At 40.0% G+C, this 20,960-nt stretch overlaps 2 protein-coding genes across 3 annotated transcripts in view; both read right to left on the bottom strand.

The window, feature by feature from the left end:
• Positions 1-62: 62 nt before the first annotated feature.
• GNPAT (glyceronephosphate O-acyltransferase) lies at positions 63-20,950 on the bottom strand. Of its 2 annotated transcripts, none has more exons than XM_050316676.1 (16): positions 20,714-20,950; positions 17,095-17,286; positions 14,469-14,645; positions 13,731-13,860; positions 11,408-11,535; positions 10,890-10,965; positions 10,148-10,299; positions 9,927-10,057; positions 9,021-9,244; positions 6,748-6,993; positions 5,985-6,064; positions 3,481-3,621; positions 2,471-2,570; positions 2,284-2,377; positions 1,058-1,119; positions 63-750 (listed from the first exon to the last, which is right to left on the bottom strand). In XM_050316676.1, the coding sequence occupies exons 1-16, from the start codon at positions 20,948-20,950 to the stop codon at positions 707-709; spliced, it is 2,214 nt and encodes a 737-aa protein (XP_050172633.1). In that variant the 3' UTR covers positions 63-706. The 2 variants fall into 2 exon arrangements, with proteins under 2 accessions (XP_050172633.1, XP_050172634.1); XM_050316677.1 differs by having other exon boundaries at positions 17,095-17,283; positions 20,714-20,873.
• The window catches only part of ARV1 (ARV1 homolog, fatty acid homeostasis modulator), a 124,341-nt gene continuing 115,294 nt past the window's right edge, over positions 11,914-20,960 (bottom strand). The window contains exon 6 of the transcript XR_007629114.1: positions 11,914-11,923. The gene's annotated coding sequence lies outside the window, so the exon portion shown is untranslated. The remainder of the gene's footprint in view (positions 11,924-20,960) is intronic.

The following is a 20,960-nucleotide window of genomic DNA, read 5'->3' as shown; positions in this document are numbered from 1 at the left end:
GGTCTGTAAGGGGCACCGCACGGTGAGCGATGGGAAGCGGGGTGGAAGAGATGACAGACAGACACGTTAACGGCGCTGCTTTAATTCAATGTTTAAATATAACATTCATGAAGTAATTAAAATAATGCCAAGTTGCCTTAAAAAAAAAAACCAACAAACAAACCCAATCCAAACAAAAAAATACCAAAACACAAAACGCAACACAATTAGCAGTCCTGGTTATTGCCCAAGGTTTGATTTGTGCTCTTCATTCCTTATGAATGCCTTGCCTTGCATTAGCCAGCCCGCAATGGTTTTTTTCTAAATATTAATTTTAGTAGTAAGTCTTTCAACTCCCCGTTACATTTTCATATCCATGAAATATTTGAAACCAATCACATTCCTTGTTATTAGTCTAGAAAAATGTATTTAGGTAGCGATTACTGTTCACATCTCTTTAAATATTTATCATTTTAAAAAAAGACAATGTTTAATTTGTTTTAAAAAACAAAAGACAGTGAGGATACAAATGCAACTCTATCCCTCACAGCAGCAACTCCTAAGCAGTCATGGAGAGCTGCCCAGCTGGGGAACACCTCTCTGCCTCCCCGCTTGAAGGCTGACTGGGCAAGAGGGGGAAACTTGCCCGCTCCTGTCCCTGCTCCAGCGGGGCAGTGGTCTATGTTCTCAGCAGGCACTTACATCCACTCACAGCATCAGGAACCACTTAGAGTCGTGCAGCCACAGGTTTCTGTACAGGTATCCGAGCATCTAACAACAAAAAAAAAAGGTAAACACTTCTGATCAACCTGCTTTAAAAGCACCATGCCATTTAACTACTTGTTAATTTATTTCTCTTGGTCATTGGGTTGCACAGTATGTGAAATAAAGAAGGGATATTCAAAGCTGCAGCCAATGACACAAGAGAAAGTATTGTAAAAAAAATATTACTAGGATTTTTACACAGTTAAATCTATGGAATTACTATGGAAAAAGCACTACATCAAATATATGTGCATTGTCCAGAAGTAATTTATAACTTGATAAGCTCTCTTCACAATAATTAGAGAACACCTACCAAACATGTCCAGGATTTTACTAACAGCTTCTTGATTTACATTGTAAGTGAATCCATTCGACCTACGGTTACAAGAAAAAGTTTATTCAATGAATATTTCTTATTCCAGTCATTTCTACGCAAATATGAATTAAACCTGAATTAAAACATTTTCATAATTACATAATATTTACATATCTATATTAAATTTAAGGACATGTCAGACTTCTACTCAAGAAGAGTTATGCTTTCTTTATCCTTTCTCTTGTTCACAGTCCCCATGTCTCCCTCTTCCCTCAATTTTAACAGGGCACAACTGCAGGAAGAGAACAATTGTTTGTTTTTAATCATGCATTTTTCAAGACTCTCTGAAACTGAACCAAATATTCATCTGGTGTCAAATTTTGTAGCATGCAATTTATTCCTTTTACTTGAATGGGGAATTTAACCCTAGACATCTATTTAGCACAGTGCTGTGGCTGAGGACATAACAACTACAGGACTTTGTGCACTTTTCAAGAGCATTACAAACCTTAACCTATTCATTTCCTGAACAGAGGCACATAAGGAAATATTTCAGGGTCATCACCTGCCAACTATGTTCTGTGAAACACTCAAGACACTGCAGGGACTTCCTTGGTCATACTTTATCAATACAGTAAGAAGCACCACAACACAAATTAACTTGGTAACACAATAATGTGTATCACCATACTTTTGTATAACAATGGTGGATTTTAATCTTAGGCCCAAAAACTATGAACTGTGTTAAAAGACTTTAATGATTAGGCTTTCAGTTAAATTGCTTTGAGATGTCAGTGCTGAACTTCCCCAAAGCTAGCAGTATTCCTGACTCTTGCTTACATTGCCTGGCAAGGCTTATTGTAACACATATAGTAACTCTCCTATTACAAATCAGCAGCGCTGTTCTTTCTGCTTATCAGAGCCATGGGAGAAAATTAGAAAACCAAAAGGTAACGGGAGTCAGAAGCAGCCTACTAGTAATTTTGTTGCTAGGTCCTACAGGAGTCTTTTCACTATGAGGATGTGCCACTCTGCTTCTACACGTACAGAAAGGAACTACAAGGTCTTCACCACGATTCCAGAAATCCAGTCAACCACTATCTGACTGGTGCTCAGGCAGCTGGGGTTCTGCTGTTTCACTTCATACTAAGAGCTCAGACATTAGGAATTGCCACTAAGACTACACACTGACTTCTACAGACCAAGAAGCCAATGTTGCTTACGTTTTCTTTTTCTTCACAGCACCTAGTTGCACAAGAGCTGCTAAGGCATTTTTCTGCATGTCAGAAGACAGGGCTTCATAACACTGCGTAATACCTACGGAGAGAGCAGAAACACAATTAAAATGTTTATAATTTTCTATTAACAGGCTACTCTCGTAAAATCATATTGCATAACAAGGGTACACACCCTTCTCAAGAAGTTGAAAAACAAAGTTGCGGACTCCAGGTATAAACTGCTTCTCGGTAAATGCTTCTTTCATTTCCTTTGAGAGGTATCTGAAAATTAACTACAATTTTAAAGAAAATTAGCATTCATTTCTTTTTGATTGTCAGCTTGTTACGAATTACAAACAGATGTATCCTTGTGAGTATTACTATTCCACTTTGAAAAATGTAGGTGAGGAACTCAAAAGGTTGCAGCATAGGGCATCTGAAAGTTTTATTACCGTTTTACAGGCAAGAGAATCCCAATATTAAAATAAGGTTCAGTATTTCTATAATAGTTACCTTAGACATTAATATAACATTCCTGTTCTTATAATCAAAAACAGTTTAATTTCGTTAAAGCAATATGTGTTTCACAGATGGGAAAACTGGGCAAATCAGTACAGTTCGGCCCAAGTCACACATCAGATCATTAACAAATTCCACTATGTTAAACATCTACAGTCCCACCAATCCTATGCTGAAATACCTGAAATTTTGGCCTCCTGGGTTTGTATATGTTGCTTACTATGGGAATATAAGGGTTTAATCTCTTTAAAACCTTGAAAAACCAAAAGAATTTAAAGAGGTACAGATGTAATTAATTACTCCCATAAAAGCTATCAGATAGGAGATGCAAAATCATTTCCACACCTGGCAGGGCAGCCCACATAAAATGAATTAAGCAAGAGCTCATCGTAAAAAAGAACAATGAACTTGGTAGCAGCACACTCCCCATGGAGCTTATAAACCTACAATGAGCCATCACACTACAAGATAGTTACTGCTTTAGTAACTTGGAAAAGGCTGAGTCAAAAGCTAAAATCAGGATCCGCAGGAGAGGGTGGTGTTTTACTGCTATTTCTTAACTCTTGCACTCGTCCACCATGAAAACAGTCACTATTTATACTGCAGAAGTATCACAGCTCTCCCAGTTTCCCTATAAAACACAGGAAAAAAAAGAAAAAGATCATTTTCTGAAGGGCAACATACCTGGTAACCTTCCACAAAAGGTCTGAACATAGCTGACAAGAAAGACACCATTGCACTTCCTTTGTCGGTAGGGTAGATCTCCTGTTGACTCGTTTGAATGGCATCACATTTCGTGAGCAGAAAACATCCTTCCTCAAAATCCTGGGTGAGAGATGCGTAACTGACATTTTAACATTTACAGGAAGTCCATTTCTCACAAAATTAACAACAGAAGCCACAACAGGGTATGACTTCCATTTCTGAACTCAGTTCTCAAGAGACTTGAATCAATATTTTCCTATCTACCAGAAATACCCTTACAAAAAGGTAGTGGAACATGTTCTTAAACACAGCAGTATCTCGATGCACAGCAGGCCTTGGCACAAAGAAAGTGGTTGTGGTTGCTATTGCAAAATCCTCCCTCGGGATTTTGTCAAAATAGGGTCAGGTTGTCTGATTTACTTTTTCTCTATGGGTATTTCTTTTTTGGTTATCTATTACTGAAGTAAAGGTTTGCCTTTATCTCATGTCCACTGTTTGCAATAAATGATAATACAGTTCACTGACCTGCCCTCTACCAAAGAGACAACAAAATGGCCAAGAAGTTTACAAATTATGTAAATGTCAATGACAATACCACTTTACTGCCAATATGGGCATAAGGGGGAGGGGATACACACACAGATAACACAAGGGGATGGCACACAGACCCTACAGACACATGAACAAACAGAGGGGTGGGTAAGAGATTGCTTAACATTACAGCAACTCTTTCATATGACTCCAGTAAAGTCAGCCATAGTCAGCCACCTTCCTGCTTGCTGCTATGTTCTGCCACTTCAAAAAAGCTACAAAATAAAAAAAAAAACCCTACAAATAAACCCAAACATAACTGTGCAATCAGCCTTTTTTAAAAAAGGCCCAATTCTCTTCTATATAAAAATCTATGAGATTTTAATATAGTCACAAGCCTTAAATATTATTAGAAAAACTATGCTTGTCTCTTTTCTAATGCAGGAAAGATCACAACTATCACCATCAGATATTTGGCCTCAGCATTGACAAAATTCCCATGTAATTTAAAATCCAGACAAAAAACTCCACATGGACTTAAAAATATATATTGGGTATGATGCTGAACCAGTTTTTTTACAGATAAGCCTGTTCTCACCTGCATTTCAAGCTGGTTGGACCAGAGCCAGCTCCAACTCAGCAGGTTTGTGTACAAAGTGACAGAGCAAGTCCTGCAGAGAGCAAGTGCTGCCCGCAGTTTTCCCACTTTGCCTTTGTCCAGCTGTGTTAAGAGTGCACACAGGCACACTTAGCTCTGTAAAAAGGCAGTACACAGGAACAGTACTGGCTTTGTCTGAGTTGATGGCTGCATGGAGCAGGAAGTAGAATGAGAGGAAACTTCTTTTCAAGCAATCAGGATGCAACTAAAGCTTGCATAAGACTCTAAGAGGGACACTGCTATGCCATTACGAAAGTTCTCACTTTAAAAGACTTCACAGGCTGCATCCCTCATTGTGCTCACAATGTACTACCTGACTCTCCACAAGACAAAAGCCAGTAATAAAAAGCTAAAAGGGCTTAACTACAAATCATCAAAATATTGAAAAAAAAAAAGTTTACTAATACACTGGAACATCGAAACCTTCAGAGTTCAAGGCCTAAGAGGAACATTAGCCATTGTATAGACACTACAGGAGCAGATACTGCCATGCTGGGCAGTCAAGGAGACGTGGTTATAGAGGCACACTCCAACAGCTGAGGCATCGGGTGTCGTCAGGCCTCTGGTAGCCCAGCCATCACAGAGCACACACATGGAGCTATACAGAACAACTGATCACAGCAGCAGGAGGAGGAGTATAATCATACAAAGTACAATTTAGAATTGCATACTCTATTTGTCAAAGACAACGGCATAAACCTGTCAGTCATTAATTGGTATAATGCCTATAGTTTCACTTCCACAAAGAGCAGCAACGCCCCTCTGCTACACAGTCTGCAAGAGCTTTTAGAAAAAATTATCGTAGTGTACCCTCAACAAGAATTACAGTTTTGTTTCTGTGCTGACAGAACAGACTCACTCTGTGATAGAATTCAATTAAATCTACATTAGCACTTTTTTCTTCACTGCCCAAGGTCACTTTCATAACTGCAGAGCAAGAGGACAGTATTTACATTTCATTTAAAAGACTGCTTTACATATATTTTTATATCTGTGCTGGAAGACTGGAAGCTTTATGAAAAAAAGCCAGACTTCCACTATAGTTAATTTTAATTGTTCAGAATTGGGTAATTTCAGGGATAAAAAAAGATTGCATATGCAACCTTGTGGATTCAGACTACATTTTGCAACTAACCAAATGATCCCCTTTTAAATTCTCCCTCCCACTTACAGATCAAGGTGATATCACTGTAGGTGTTTATCACAAAGCATTTGTTTGGCAGAGCCCTGAAATCAGATGCTATTTTAGTTGGCTGCAACTAAATCAGTATTTTTATAAAAAGAATGTTTTTACCTTCAATGAAATGCCAGGAAAGAAGATGAATTCATTAGAAAAAACATCTCTTAAGAAGCTGAAGCAGCCATAAACTTCCTCTGAAAAAAAAAATTGTAAAGTACTGTTGTTTAAAAACTTATTTATAATAAATAATTTAAAACATGCAAGTGAAATGCCTTATTTGAGAGAGTACCTACTTCAGATAAAGTATGGACTTGACATTAAAAGCATGCATGCATACATATACAGCAGAAACCACCACAACAGAACAGCAAGTACTCAAAGTACTTGATTCAACTGTTAACAAAAGGAAAGAGCAAGGGCTTGTAGCTTTCCAGAAAATGCTTTAAATGCCACATAATCAGATGCTGCAAAAAAATAAGGCATGAATTCTGCAGTTTCTTCAAGTACCAAGTATTGGAAAACACTTAACTACTCCAGAAGCAACAGTGGGAAGAGAAGAAAGACTGAGAACTGACTGCACTGTATAAATGCATGAGTTGTGTGCAATTTGGAACCCAGAAACTGAGATCAGCTCACCTTGCCCCTGCCCTCTCAGCACAATATACCTACTCTCAAAGGTATCAAAAGGCAAACAAACAAAAAAAGACAAGCAAATTACCCGCATGTTCCCCCAACACATCCACCTTAAGCCATGGGCCTTATCCCAAGTATGAAGGCCTCAAATAGCTCCATCTAGCAATCACAGGAACCTCAAGCTCCTCTCACAGCTGATGGCACAAGGAGCAAAGCCAGCAGATTCTCAAGAATCCATATGTACCTTTTCTGAAGCTGGGTGTCATCTGCAAGGCAAGTGCCACCAGAGATGGACGCACAAACACATTCAGCAGCTGGTTTCTGTACGTGGCACACATGAGGATGGCCAGGGCACGCTTGAAGACTATCTCCCCTACAGCTCCATCTTCCATTCCTTTGTCATTCAGGACCACGTGGCCATCGACAAGTTGAGCAATGTTGGAATGCAGGGTGAGGCCAGACAGGACTGCTTTTTTGGCACACAGGTTATCTAACAGGAAAGTGCAACACTCAGGAAGATGCAAAAGGGAGAATAACTCTACTGAAATAGCCTAAAATGCTCCACTCATTCATTAAGTTTTATCACTGAAGACCAATTATTACACCAAACATTCAGTTGGAGAGATGTTCCAAAATAATTCATACCAGGAACGGGCAGCCTAATAGTAGGACACGGAGAGAACTAATTCCAGACATTTCTCTAATTAAAACACTTTAAATTCAAACACTTTAATTTCTTCCACTTGCTAACAATGACAAACGCTTCCTTTGTCTCTGGAACAACTATTCTGAGCCTCCAAATAAAAAGAGGAGAGATCTGTTTGATGGATACATTCATCAGTAAGGAAATGGAGATCGTAATTCTGCTTAGGCATTTCTGACACTACAAGTTTGCATGTTCACAGCACCACAGGCATATGACATCAATATAGCCTTTGACTGAAGAAAACGCCTATTCTTTTCTTTTAATACAGATTTAGGCAGAGTCTCCTTGCATCTTATTTACTCCTTTAGCCTACTTTATTCCAGTTTTGCTAAAGTTCCCGAGTTTCTCAATGCAATAGGAAGCAGAAGTCTGAGAAAGTCATTCTGCAGTTCCTGTTTTGAATATAAAATTTCTAACAGCCAAACAAATGTTCTGCCTGTAAAAACCAATCTGCATCACAAAGGAAGAAACAACTAGCTGCTCAGAGACAGAAGAGTGGACAGGTTACATGTAATTGCTGACACCACCAAATTAGCCTTTAAAATGTATTTATTCTTTCAAATTATTGACAATACAAACCAAAACAACAGACCCTGTTTCTAGGCAACTGATACCTCCAGCACAGTCAGCATACTCCAACCAAATCTGCTCAGTTGTTGCCATTCCTCTATTTCATTACCAGGTCTATTTGTTATTCCCTGACTATATCACAACCCTAGTAATGCAAATGCTTATTCACTGTTGCTAAGAAAATAAGCAAAATAAATAAGCAAACCTGAATGTGGTGTGTTGTTCAGTTTACTGTGCAGTAAGATTCTAAATGTTGTTTACATACTGCCATGAAATTCTTGCTTTTACCAGTCTGGCAGAAGCAGACCTTGCCTGCTTTCCCTGCAGTGTAGATCCCTAAAAGAAGTGTTTTTCTTCTGGAAATGACAGAGTTCTGTTATATCAGTAGCTTGCTCCTATTTCTTTATTGCAGTAGTGGAAAGGGATCATTGCTCATATACAGGACTACAAAAGCAAAGATCCATGGTTTAAGTCTCCCTACAGTGAAAAGGTAAATGTACTTGCATTACACAATATTTTTCTTTGCTAGTTTTACTACTTACATCCTGAGGTTCTAGAATTAATTACCTGAGTCACCCTGGCTCACAGAGGGAAGTTTAAAACAGAAAATCTGAAAGGACAATCAATCTTTCAATAGCCTACATATGTATATTAAAAAAAAAAAAAAAGAGTGTGTGCGTATAAGGTATAAGTATATAAATAAAACCACCAAAGAAGCCTTCTCTCAAAAGTCATCACTGTTTCTGGAGATTAAGTGAAATTTAAAAATTAACAGACAACTGAAGAGTTTTGATTTTTCTCCCCCCTTTGTTTCCGCTAGTTCTTTGCCACAGTAACAACTTACATTACAGTCAGTATCAAGCAGTAAATGTAGCATTACACCAAGTTAACTGCTGCAGATCAGAAAATTGCCCATGACTTCCATAGGGTTCAGAACGACAGACAATTGCCAAATCTCAGTACTCTAATACAAGTACCTTACAATTTCCCCCTGCTTCCACAATTTAGGATATAACAGTAAAATATCTGTTCTGCTTCCGCCTAAGAATTTTTCAAAGTAGTATCTTCTACAGATTAAGTCAAAACCTCTCAGGTTTTAGCATAATTTTTAGCATACCCTAAAATCCATTTACAACTCTGAGAAAATGTTCTATGCAGCAGTTACCATACACTACTTCCACAGAAATCTAGTTTATCCTTCATAAGCAACAAGAGGAACAGAAAACACTTTTTGTGCATACCAGGCCATTCAATGAATCCTCCAAAAGTCTGTGTTAAGCCTTTAAGCCACAGGGTCTTTTCTATTAGAAGTTCAAATTCCATGGCTGGCAAATTCTGGAGCAGGAGAGCAGCAACCAGCACCCACGGGCTCAAAACCATGTTTTCTATTTGCAGGAGTTCCATTTTATAAGCTACGTCACTGACAAATTCTTGGATATCCTCTGATGGCTTTTGGGGAAGATGCCTGAAAAGAATAATGCAGTTCAAAGTAAAGAGCTCCAAAAACTGGAGTATAAATCACACTTCCCTTCATTTCTTCCATATTGCTCCTACATCCCTAACTACTATACAGCACCTAACATCCAGAGGGGTCATTCCATCTCTGTGCTATGTAGACAGAAGTATGGAGCGAAACATCAGTAGCTTCACGGCAGTACTTGAAGCACAGAACTCTGTATTGATTTGGTATCTTCCAATAAAATTCAAAAGCACTATGTTTTACATAACAAATTGCAAAAGCCACCCAATCCAGTCACAGCTACAGCTCCCTGACACGAGGTCACTTCACAGTTTGCACGAATAAAGCAGGAAGGGAGAGAAAGGTGGAAATTACAAGTGGCAAAAGCACTGAATTCTCAGAACACAGAGCTTTGCTTGGCTCATGCATCATCATTAAATTTTGAAAAAATGGCATCTTCTCCACACAGGGCAAAGCCACACAAGTAACAACCCATTTCAGAAACACCCATTTGGAAGCACGATAAGCCTCTGCTAAGGCAAAACAAGTTGTTCAGTGATCTCAATAGTCAGGTAGAGGGAGGCAAGAGAAAGTGAAAATGAAGTTCAAGAGAACATCTTAATTATTTACAAAGGTGAGGACTAAACAAATGTTTTTTCTGTGCATACACCATGCAAAGATGTGGTACCTGGGAACTAAATTGTATGGGCACCGATTGATTCTCCCAGATGCCAATGTTCTAAGGGACACCGGCTGGCCAACGTAGATATGTATGGTACCAAAATTGTCACTGAGGATTCTTCTGGCTTTCAACAACCCCTGTAAAAATGGGAAGAGCAAAACTCAAATGTTGGTGCTACAGGGTGTGTATACATCCACTTATGTCCTGTTCTTAAGGAATTTACATACAGATGTAGATTCTTTGGGCTTTGGGACTCCTAGGAGTTCATATGCATAGAGAGATTCTTCTAATATCCTCTCATAACTGATGCTGATGGGAACTAGGTATGTGTCAAAGACTTCACGTTTAAAAAAGGGTTCCATCACAATGCTGAGAAGACCTGCAAATTGGAAAAAAAAAAAAAAGTGAATCACTTGTCCTTTTCAAAGAGGAAAAAGAACTGCAATTTAACTTTGAGAAGGATACCTTTGCATTTTAGAAACTGCTAACAGGTGTGCACTGTGCCTATTCTCTCTTCAAGCCAGCAGAAGCACAAGACATTGCCCAAGCTTTAAAACAGAAGGTAAATGGGAGCAATGCTTTTAGATAGTTATTTGCTCTTTTCAGCAGACTACTCTGTGCTCACACAGTATCTTCCTTCTAAAGATTCCCCATTACTTTTACAGTTAGATTTCAATATTTCTCTGCTGGTCAGGAGATGACTATTTTCTAGGAAGAAAAGGGTGAAGAGTAATTGAATTAAGTATACAATGGATCAAAGGAAGCAAAAGCAGTAGAGTGCAAGTGACATGTATTACTGCTCTTTGTATGACCTTGGAACTCCAACCATAACACTTTCCAGTACTCTGACAGATTTCCCCAGTTTCCCACTACTTTAACATCCTTTTTATCTGAAGAGCTTACAAAGCACATATCCAGTAATTAAAACACTAATAATAATAACAAGTTCCACATTTTCAATAAACCTACCAAATTTTGGAGTCAGAGTCTTGGCAGTGCGGCTTCTAGTCCCTTCAAGAAAAAATTCAATTGGGGCATAGCCACTCTTCAAAAGTAAAACAAACAAAGAAGATGGTCAGAAAAAAAACATTTCTTCTTTATTGCCCACAAATAGTTTTAAGTACTTCAAATGTGAGTTATTTTTTTTAATGGAAGACATGCATGTCTAACTTCATTCATCTCTATGCCTTTATTCATCCATTGTATTTGCTACACCATATAGTTAAATTAATGAAAATATTGTGCCTGTCATGAGATATGGACACACAATCCAAAGCAACTGATAAGCAGTAAGTTGTTTATCATTTACTGCTGAACTGTAGTACTGGAATGCACACATGGTCTTCACCTACAGCAATTCTGACGTAATCAGAATCACCATGAAGACTTTCAATCACATACCAATAACAGTATCCTGCATATTTCATGTGAATCATTCCAACAGTCTTTCTTAAACATACATTTTGAGAGTTCAGTAATTTATTTACCCGTAACATTGTTTTTACATATTCAGCAAACACTGCCCAGTAGAGTCTGTTCCCACCAAAGGAACGTCGCATAAAAAAGGCACCTGCCCTTCGTAGCAGCTCACCAACTATTTTCATTCCTAGGAAATCTGAAAAACAATCAAACAAAAACCAAAACCAGAAAAACAAAATTTATTGATTTATATCAGCCAGCAGAATCAACCATGTTCTCTAATACACTGATTACCAGAATACAGAAAATCTCTTTCGAGGATTCCACTGTTGCCAATATGGTTATTTTCTTTCAGATTGTCTAGCAAGACTCACGCAGACATGACTGGCATATTATAATATGCTTTCAAATTTTTCTGGTAAGCTGAATTCATTTAGAGCAATTTATTTTCATGATTTAGATGGCCAGAGTTCAACCATAATAAAGACTAAATTTTTGAAGTACATTGTCTCACTCATTTGTAGAAAAAAGCAGTTACTATTGAATGTATCCTACAAGACACAGAAATTACCTGGCCAGTTAAACTATATTAGATCATTTATGATCCTGAATCATCACATTGAGGGATGTATATCAAACCAGCTAACATTTTTTGTAAGTTTTTTTAGTTTTAAGGAATGACAGTCAAGACTTAACTTGTCAAAACCAGGAAACACTTAACATTAACAAATTTCTTAAGGAAGCATTTAAAATGAGTCTAAAACAGCAGCCGGCCATTTGCCACTTCAACATCCTTGCCACCTCAATCCATGAAATACTTGAGAACAGTTATTCACTAAGATAAATTCACATTTCTACCTGCAGTGCTGACAATTACTGCCTTGAGGACATCATAGACACCAGAAACGTGATCCTGGCACCAGCTAGATTCCTGCTAATGTACTGCATGAGGATTTACCAGTGTTACGGACAACTGTTTACCTTCCCTTAGCTAATCCCCACAGATCTATCTGTATGCTGCTTGAGGCCAAGTGACAATTAACAAAGCAAAGGCACTTACAACCTATACAGGAAGAGTGTCTTTCCACTCAGGACAAGTACCACTTTGAGACTGAGTTTGTAAACCACATCTTGTGAACCTCTAACACGATATGCAGTAAATACAACTACAACCACAGAGAATTGTATTTTCTCCAGAGGAATTTAAAATAATACACACATGCAACATCAAGCTGCAAGCCCCTAATTCTTTAGGAGAACTTTGACCCTGAAGCACCCAAATCACTTTAAAAATGTTAATCATTAAAAAATCCCTGTAAACTAAACTAATAGTATCAAAAGATACCCTTTTGAGGTCCAAAACTCAAAAAGACTCTAATCCAAGTCAGCAAAGGATTACACCAATACCTGTGACAGCACATGAGCAGATTTTGAACAATGCACGACACAATAATGCAACACTTTGATCAAGGCAGCTATGAGACACTGACTTCCGAATTCACCAGAATATAACCTGCATCACCCAGATGCAAACTCAAAAACCAGACAATCTCATCTTCCATAGCAAGTATATTCTCCCAGATTCTGCTAGTTTTCTACTGGTCTTTCCAACCTCTTGACTGGAAAAGTAGACTACAGTAAAGCAGTAGATTCCCAGATCTTTGCTAGCTTACCTATGCATATTACAGTGCTGCACCAGACCTTGAGGTGGTTTTCTCCCTGCTTAGGAGACCTGGTTGATAACTGAGACTTCCAAAATCAGCTTCCCAGTTAAGTGCTGACAGAGTCCAGGTTTTCAAAATGCACATTAACTCAGAACACATTTACTGTTTAAGTCTTCAAGAATTGTTTCCCACAAATATACTGGCTTTGTCTGCTTTAGAACTAAGTATGTCCAAAATCCTGACCTCTGACATGAAATTTCGCTTCCCAGCCAGTTCTGCTCTCAGCATTTCACAGAACAGAGTTCTGCCAATGCTTCAAGGGAATCAGTCACAGTGGCAACAAGCACAAGGCGGCTGGCACTTCATATCTGGCTACTATGACTGCACTTAAAACTGTATGAAGTATCACCGGAAGTTCTGCATCCACAGTAGCTCTTGGGCAAGTTTTTCCTGTTCCCAGGCCATAAAAGCAACAGAGAAGTTGTCTTTGCAACCCTTATCTTTGCCCCAGACTTAGGTCTACGGATGGGGTACTTCAGGGTGAACCTGCTATGAAAAAAAATTCAGCACCAGTGAGAAGCTTTCAGACATTGTAAACCTCTCACCCAAGCAGGCTTTAACACGACATATCTGGAATTGATGTTAAACACAAATACTTGTGCAGTTACCATACCCCTTGCTACCGATTCTCTGAATCCTGAAAACATTGATAAAAGAACATACTTGCCTATTCCTGCAGCAATGACAGGTAAAGCCAAATCATAGGTATATAGCAAATAAGACAGCATCAAAAAGTCTACGTAGCTTCGGTGACTGGGCAGCAGTACAACTGGATGCTCCTGAATGGCGTGTTGCAACTAAAAAAGAACAGTGCAAACAATATTGTTCCAATATTTACCGACTGACTGTTGAAATTTGCAAATGTAGACTTTCACTGGGCTTAAGGCAAACAGAAACTGATTTGTTTGAGGGTGGTTTTTCTGTCCACATACTCTATACCTTTTTCAGCACAGAATCCATAGGAAATTTGGAGCAACTGTTTCCAGACTAGCAACCTGTGGTTCACAGGCATCACAGGACTCAAAAACCAGGGCCACCCCATTATGTAATATAACAACATGATGTTTTCACCACTAATTCAGCTAAAAGTGTTATTATTTTATAGTACCATACAGAAAAGACTCTCTCAGTGGCTGGTCTAACAGAATCACAGGCACATGGTATTCCTTACCATAGAAGGCATTTGGAAGATGTACAAAACGTCATGATGGCTGTTTGCCTCTAAAATACTTATGTATCATGTCTCTTTCCTCCCACAGTTGTTAAGAAATGCAGTAATAAACACAAGGGCAGTATTTTTTTTTCCCAAAGGGTATTTTTCATATTTTTTACTTGAAGATTAGAGATCTTATCTAAGTGATTGGTATGAAAATATTATAACTTTTTCTCCCACACCAGTACTCACTCTCTGCATTCCTTCTTCATTCACACAAACTCTCTGGAAAAGCTGTTTAAATATTTTGCTCAGAGTAAAGGCAAAAAATCTGACAGCTCCTAACTGCATACGGTGGCCCATCTCATCCAGGATTTCCATGGCTTCTTCTTGAATAATATCAGGTGATTCTCCCATCTCTTTGGCTAACTAAAGAGAAACAAAACAAACAAAACAGTAGTGAGAAGTTGTTCCCCTCCCCTAGTGCATGCACACCATTCTAATGTGCCACAGCTACTATGGCAGAACTACTAGAATAGTCCACATATGCAACAGGCGTTTATCTAATCATACAGAATCTGTTCAGTGTCTGTCAACACGAGAAAGCCAAGTGAAAGCTGTCCAAAAATCAACCATGGGCTTAGATGGCAGGAGGAAGGGTGTCCAACAATTTTTCCCACACACACCCAAACACACCATCTGAATGTTTTAACTTGTAGCATGTTCAGAGGAGATTTAAGTTCAAAGAATATTTCCTATATGATCCATCTAAAGAAGGCTGTGTGCATTTTTCTTTGACCAGTAAAATTTAACCTACATTTGCAGAGATATTCACAACAGAAATATTTTAAGTGCATTTGCGTGAGAGTTTATGGAGAACCTCAACGCTGTCACACTTCAATTTCTTTGTAATATATTACTTTACCAATGGGTAGCTGAATTGCATACAAAGCACTGTGTCTACCAACTGTGCATATTAATGATCTTTTTTCTGTTGCCATGCACACTCCCTTTTGAAGTTTCTTAAAACAGATTTAAATAACGAACATCCCTCCTATTTGATACTTTGAATCTCGAAATATTTAATTCAAAAGTTAAGCCTTTTACTATTACAGAATAGGGAACATGACTTCTACTGAGCAGAGGGGAGGAAAGAGAAGGAATGGCAGAAGAAAGAGCCACCAAAAAAGTCACAGCTCTGTTTAGAAGCCAGCACTGTTTACCTATTATTTCTATTTTGTGTCATATGTGAAAATCCATCTCCTCCAACCTACCTCCATGTACTACCTTATTATCATATCAACTGTTTCAGTTGTATTTTATTAAATGCGTTACCCTTCATTCTAAGTACTTCCACATGTAGCCTTAACTGATTACTTTAAATGCTTACAGAAGTCATAAACTGCTTCCACTTCAGCCTAAGAAAATCAATCTCACTTAGAAGGCCAAAAAGTTCTTCTTGTTATTCACTAAGGAAAGATACTGTTTTTATTCACCAGGAAAAGGACTACCACACAGATCATCCTATGTGATTTAAGTGAACATCCACTACAGAACTAAGCACTTATTCCCCAAAATCAGGAATCAAAAAAACAGACTAGTGACATATATAGCAAGCTAAAACAAACAAATGACCTTCCTTTTGAATACTGAACTTTAGTAACCTCAACAACTTGGCACAAGAACAAATTCTAGGACGGCTCTGTAAAGCTGTGTAAACCCTGCTCAGGCAGGAGGGTCACTAATCGAAGACTGTTGGGCTCATTGCCCAAGACAGTCTCAGGTACTTTCAGTAATCTCTAGTGCAAGGCTGGTAACTAGGCTGCAATGGGAGGTCTGCTAAGCCCCTTCAAACACGTGATGCTAGCCTGGAAAATATCCATCAAAATCATTTTCCATCAAAAATGCAGCACTTCAGAAGAAAACGTCACACAAATGTCTTTCTGTCAAGTCCTCTTTAAAGTATTTTCTTTCAGTAAATCTTCTAGTGTCTCTAAAGTTGAAAGACATTTTTGGATTTCATACTACTTAGCCATCCATGATGTGCAACAGGACTACTTTGTAGGACACTGTTTACTTTGTCACATCATAACAGATTCAGATATATCATTTGTAACACTGACCATTAAAATAAACAAACGGAAAAATTTTACAGTAGCCACTCACTCAGGACTAACCAGAACATCCTACATACTTCTATTCACTTGGAAGTATTTTTCATGAATACTGAAAACAGTTAATCTGCTAACTAGCACACACTCTTATTTCAGGCATTTCAATACAATATAAAATATCAGCCAGTCCGACCATAAATTACTTTATTCATTACAAAATAGCAGCTGCCCTTCATCTTAAAACAAAAATATGGTTACATGTTAGACAGTGTTTCAAACAATTACCTGTGAAATGTAACTCTCATTTTAATGAAAGTAGCATTTAGGACCGGTTCATAAATACATCAATAGCCTGTAAAATTACAATAACATATCCCCAAAGCACAGAAATATCTGACTAAGAAGGAGAGTGCTTCTGTCCTTCACAATGCTGCTTTGTGGCAAGGACAGTGGAGTAGAAATTAAAAAAAAAAAAAAAAGTCAAGCACATTGGATAAGTTAATGCTAAAGTGTTGTATATGCAAAATCAAAACATTGTTTCATGAATGAGCTATCTGACAGCTTTATTGGCAGCTCTACAATAAATCAGTATTTGTTTTTCCTGCCAAAAGAGTATGGCTCTCAAGTTACTCATTTACTGAACCATCTTCCAAGCCACAGCTATCGTTTTGACAAGGTCAGCAATAATCTCTTTTTCCCTGCTGCCACACAAAGCTTGGCTGTGTTCACCCTACCTCATCTCACAGCTCAGTGTCCAGACTCACCTGCTTGATAACATATTGAACTTGCTCTGACTGGAGAACAGCACTTTTAATAGCATTTGGCTTGCAAGGTGAAAGTCCCTTGTAGATCACAGGAGTATAACATTTCATTGCGTATCTCAAGTCACTGGACAACCGTCTTTCCTCCAAGATATCTTCAAACTCATCTCTTTTCTTGGATGTGAGCTCTTTCTGCTAGGAACATACAAATGAAGAATGAGACACTGTCTTGAATCATTTGGTGATCTGCTTGGCTACAGCACCAGAATAATGGTATGCAATATGTCTGCAACATTTTGGGGTTTCTTTTTAGCTTTCAATAATGTCTGTATTCCACACTCTGTGAATGCAGGAACAAATATTACCTGCTTGAAACAGTGATCCAGAAAGAAACTAAAAAGAAAAACAAACAAACCCCCCCAAAAAAACTCCCCAACCCTTTCCAACTGCAAAGATCCTCAAATCACCCTATGCCACATGTTACTTAATTCTGTCCAACTGGAAGAAGTTGAGAGAACACCTGGGCTTTTAAAGCTAAAGTGCCTTGCCTCCAGGCTCTCCATGATTAATAGGTACTAACTAAAACACCTTTGATTCCAACTCTCACAGCTTGATGAAGACAATGCCATGACTGACATTATAAAAACACAACCATCAACACAGAAAAAACAATTCCTGCTACTTAAAGTTGCATCTGGGACCTTGGTGACTTCTGGTGGTTTTCACAAAGCTTGGATGTAAGGTACATGTAACAGCCAAGCAGGAACAAACAAAAAAACCCAACATTGTCAGCCATGAGAAGATCAAATTACCATATTTGTGTCCTTGCACACGAAGGTAAGAAGAGAGCACAGCCTCTGAGTAACCAATATCACTGCTAAGCAGGAAAACAAATGGCACATCAAGAAGAATTATCCATCCCGCTGCAGAAATCTCAGAGGAAAAACTCTTCCCCTTGAGCCAACAGATCTCTGCGCTGGAGAGAGATATCTCCTATTATGTCCTATAACACCACAGTTTGTATGAATGATCCCTTGGTCTTTCCAAGACTGAAACGGTATTTCTCTAAACTTCAAAACAGCAGCACTAGCCACAAGGTAAATAAGACTACTGGAGTAAGTCTCTGCGAAACACAAATCTAAAAGTATAGCTTATGATCAACTATATCTATCAGAAGAAGATGTTAAAAATAAAAATGCTTATGTCTTCCTCCACAATACCCCTTGAAGGGTAGCAAAGGCATCCTTCTCATTCATTCCACTTCTTCTTCCTATATGTGATCTGTGCAGAAACAATCTGATAATGAAGAAATAAACCACTTTGTTTCATGGGCTCTTACAGTGACCTTTTCTGGTGCTGAGCAGAAAGCCTTGCCAGCAAACATGCAGGAGAACACCAGGAACAGATAAGCAAAATGCCCAGCAGTGGCAGCTGGGTTTTCAACCTTGGGAGAAGGAGTCAGGTTCCACTGCCAGCTGCCCACAGCAACATCAGCAACACTAACAGAGTAGTTGACATTTAAAGTAGAAAGCAAACCTTTAGTTACTATCCATTTATCAACACAAAATAACTTGACAAAATGAAACAAAAAGCTCAAATCAGGAATATCTCCAGTGAAGAACGACAAAATTTCCTTCAAAGCCTTAACTGCATCAAAAGCCAAATTCATTTTACTGGAGGACATAAATCCCACTATAATGTTTGACCTTCTCATGTTCTTTTCACCACACAGTATAGGCAAAAGGATGCTCTCCAAATTTGCCTATACTGTGTGGGGAAAAGAACATGAGAAGGTCAAACATTATAGTGGGATTTGTGTCCTCCAATGAGACCATCCTTCTACTGTAATCGCATTTGGTAGATTGTATAACTTTTCTTTCCAGTACTGCATTTTAGAGAATTGCCCCACAGTAACAAACTCTCCAGGGACTTTCAAAACAATCCTATACAGGGTATTAAACCCAGGCCCATATTCACGTAAAACTTTTGGGGCTTTTTTTTCCCCTGTATGGTTTACAGCATTACAGTTTTCAATCTTTCTTCTTCCACAGCTTTAAACTGGTTGGTATTTTGCAAGAGCTAAGTAAGCTAAGAACTGTTAAGATGACTGGAAATAGTTTGTATTAGCCATCTGTTGCTGCTGACACCTTATATCAACCCCCTTGATTAAAAATAAATCAAAAATAAATCCCTTATGCTCTGTAATGGCAAAAAAAAAGATAGCTCAGAATAGCAGCAGAAAATATTATTCGGCTCTAAGTGTACACTTACTTAGATCAGTGTGTGACCAGTCAGTTCTCAGAAAATCTAAGCAAAATTTATGTCAATTACAAAAGTTTAGATCCTGCAATTTGCAACTACACGAAACCCAGACAAAGAAAAGCAGCACTCAGCATGGGCATCATCAGCCACATCAGCAGTCACTGCACTGCTACAGCCATTCCCCAACACTGCTCTGGTGAGCAGAGCTTTGCAAAGGCCACAGCCCAGTGAAAAATCACCTCTCTGCCTCTGCTCCTCATTTGATGTTTTCAGACTTGATATGCAACTGATTTCTCTCCATGGCAATAGTTGTTTTTTCACCCTGTTCTAAAAGAGCCAAACCACAAACTTTGCCAACCACTAACCACTTAAGATTTATAATGCTGCTTTTACACATTACAGCCAAGCCGCTGTTCCAGCTTCAATTGCCAACGGGTAGAGAGCACACTTATAAACCACACTGTTGGAAACCTGGACATCAGAAAATTCAGTGACAGGCACAGTTACTGTGACACTGGCGAAGTACAGAAGCAAAAGAGCAGGAGCCTGGAGCTTCTCTGCTTCCATGTAAGTAGGATATGCAACATAATGATGGTGCTTGCATTTCATTTGGTATACCAGAATACTGACAAGAACACAGAGAAGTTTGGGAATCTCTGCTGAAACAAGGACTGATTTCCCCTATCCCTAGTCTCGTCCTCCAAATGCTTGGGGGGAGGTGGGGGGCTTGAGCACCCCACACTCAAACGTCCTTGTCTGAGGCTGGCAAAGGAACTGCAGGGAACAAACAAGGTCAACAAAGTCACTTCGACCACGTAACGCAGGAAAACCCCTTTCTGCCACTCCATGCCCACGACAATCTCCCAGCGCTGTATTCACCGTCGCTGGCAGGGCAGTTTTCTGCGGGGCTGGAACCCCGCGCAGCGCCCGGACACCTGCCGCCCCAGGGAGCCGCTCCGGGACACAGCCTGCGCACGGAAGAGCCACGTCCCACCTTCCCCAACCCGGCTGGCCTTCCACAGCCGGCCTGAGGGGAGACGCGGCGCTCGGGATCGGGAGCCCCGGCTGTCGCGACTGACACGACAGGTCCTGCAGGCGCAGCTGGGGCAGAGAAGCGGGCCCAGGAAAGTGAACCGATGAGGGAACAAGTCCGGCTGCCGCTCGGACGCTACCCGCCCCCGCTGAGCCCGGGAGAGGCCTCGTCTCTACCGCCGGAGCGCAGGTCCCGCTTCCCCGGGAACAAAGTCGGGGCAGAGGAGCTGGGGGGATCGCGCCATCCCGCTTCGGACTGACCGGCACCTCACAGGGGGTGAGGCAGCAGCCCCTTCCCCGCTGCACTGCTCCCACCGCCGCTGCCTACCGAGTACATGGGCGCCCCTCGCCGCGCCCGCCCGGGCGCCGCCGCCGCCGCTGTCGCCATGGTCCTGCGAGCTCCGCCGCGCCGCCCCGCGACCCGATCGCTCGCCCTAGCCCGCCGCGGTGCCCTGCCGCCCGCCGCCGCCTCCCGCGGCGCCCATGGCCCCGCGCCGCCCCGGCCCGGCTGCCAGGCGCGGTGCGGCGGCGGAGGGCGGGGGCACCGCGCCATGGGCGGCGCCATCCCGGGGCCG

The sequence above is a fragment of the Myiozetetes cayanensis genome, unplaced genomic scaffold (genome assembly GCF_022539395.1).
Source record: "Myiozetetes cayanensis isolate MyiCay16 unplaced genomic scaffold, myiCay2020 scf2-11, whole genome shotgun sequence".
NCBI classification, from domain to species: domain Eukaryota; kingdom Metazoa; phylum Chordata; class Aves; order Passeriformes; family Tyrannidae; genus Myiozetetes; species Myiozetetes cayanensis.
Note: the sequence above shows the minus strand (reverse complement) of the source record. Positions and strands in the feature narration are given on the sequence as shown.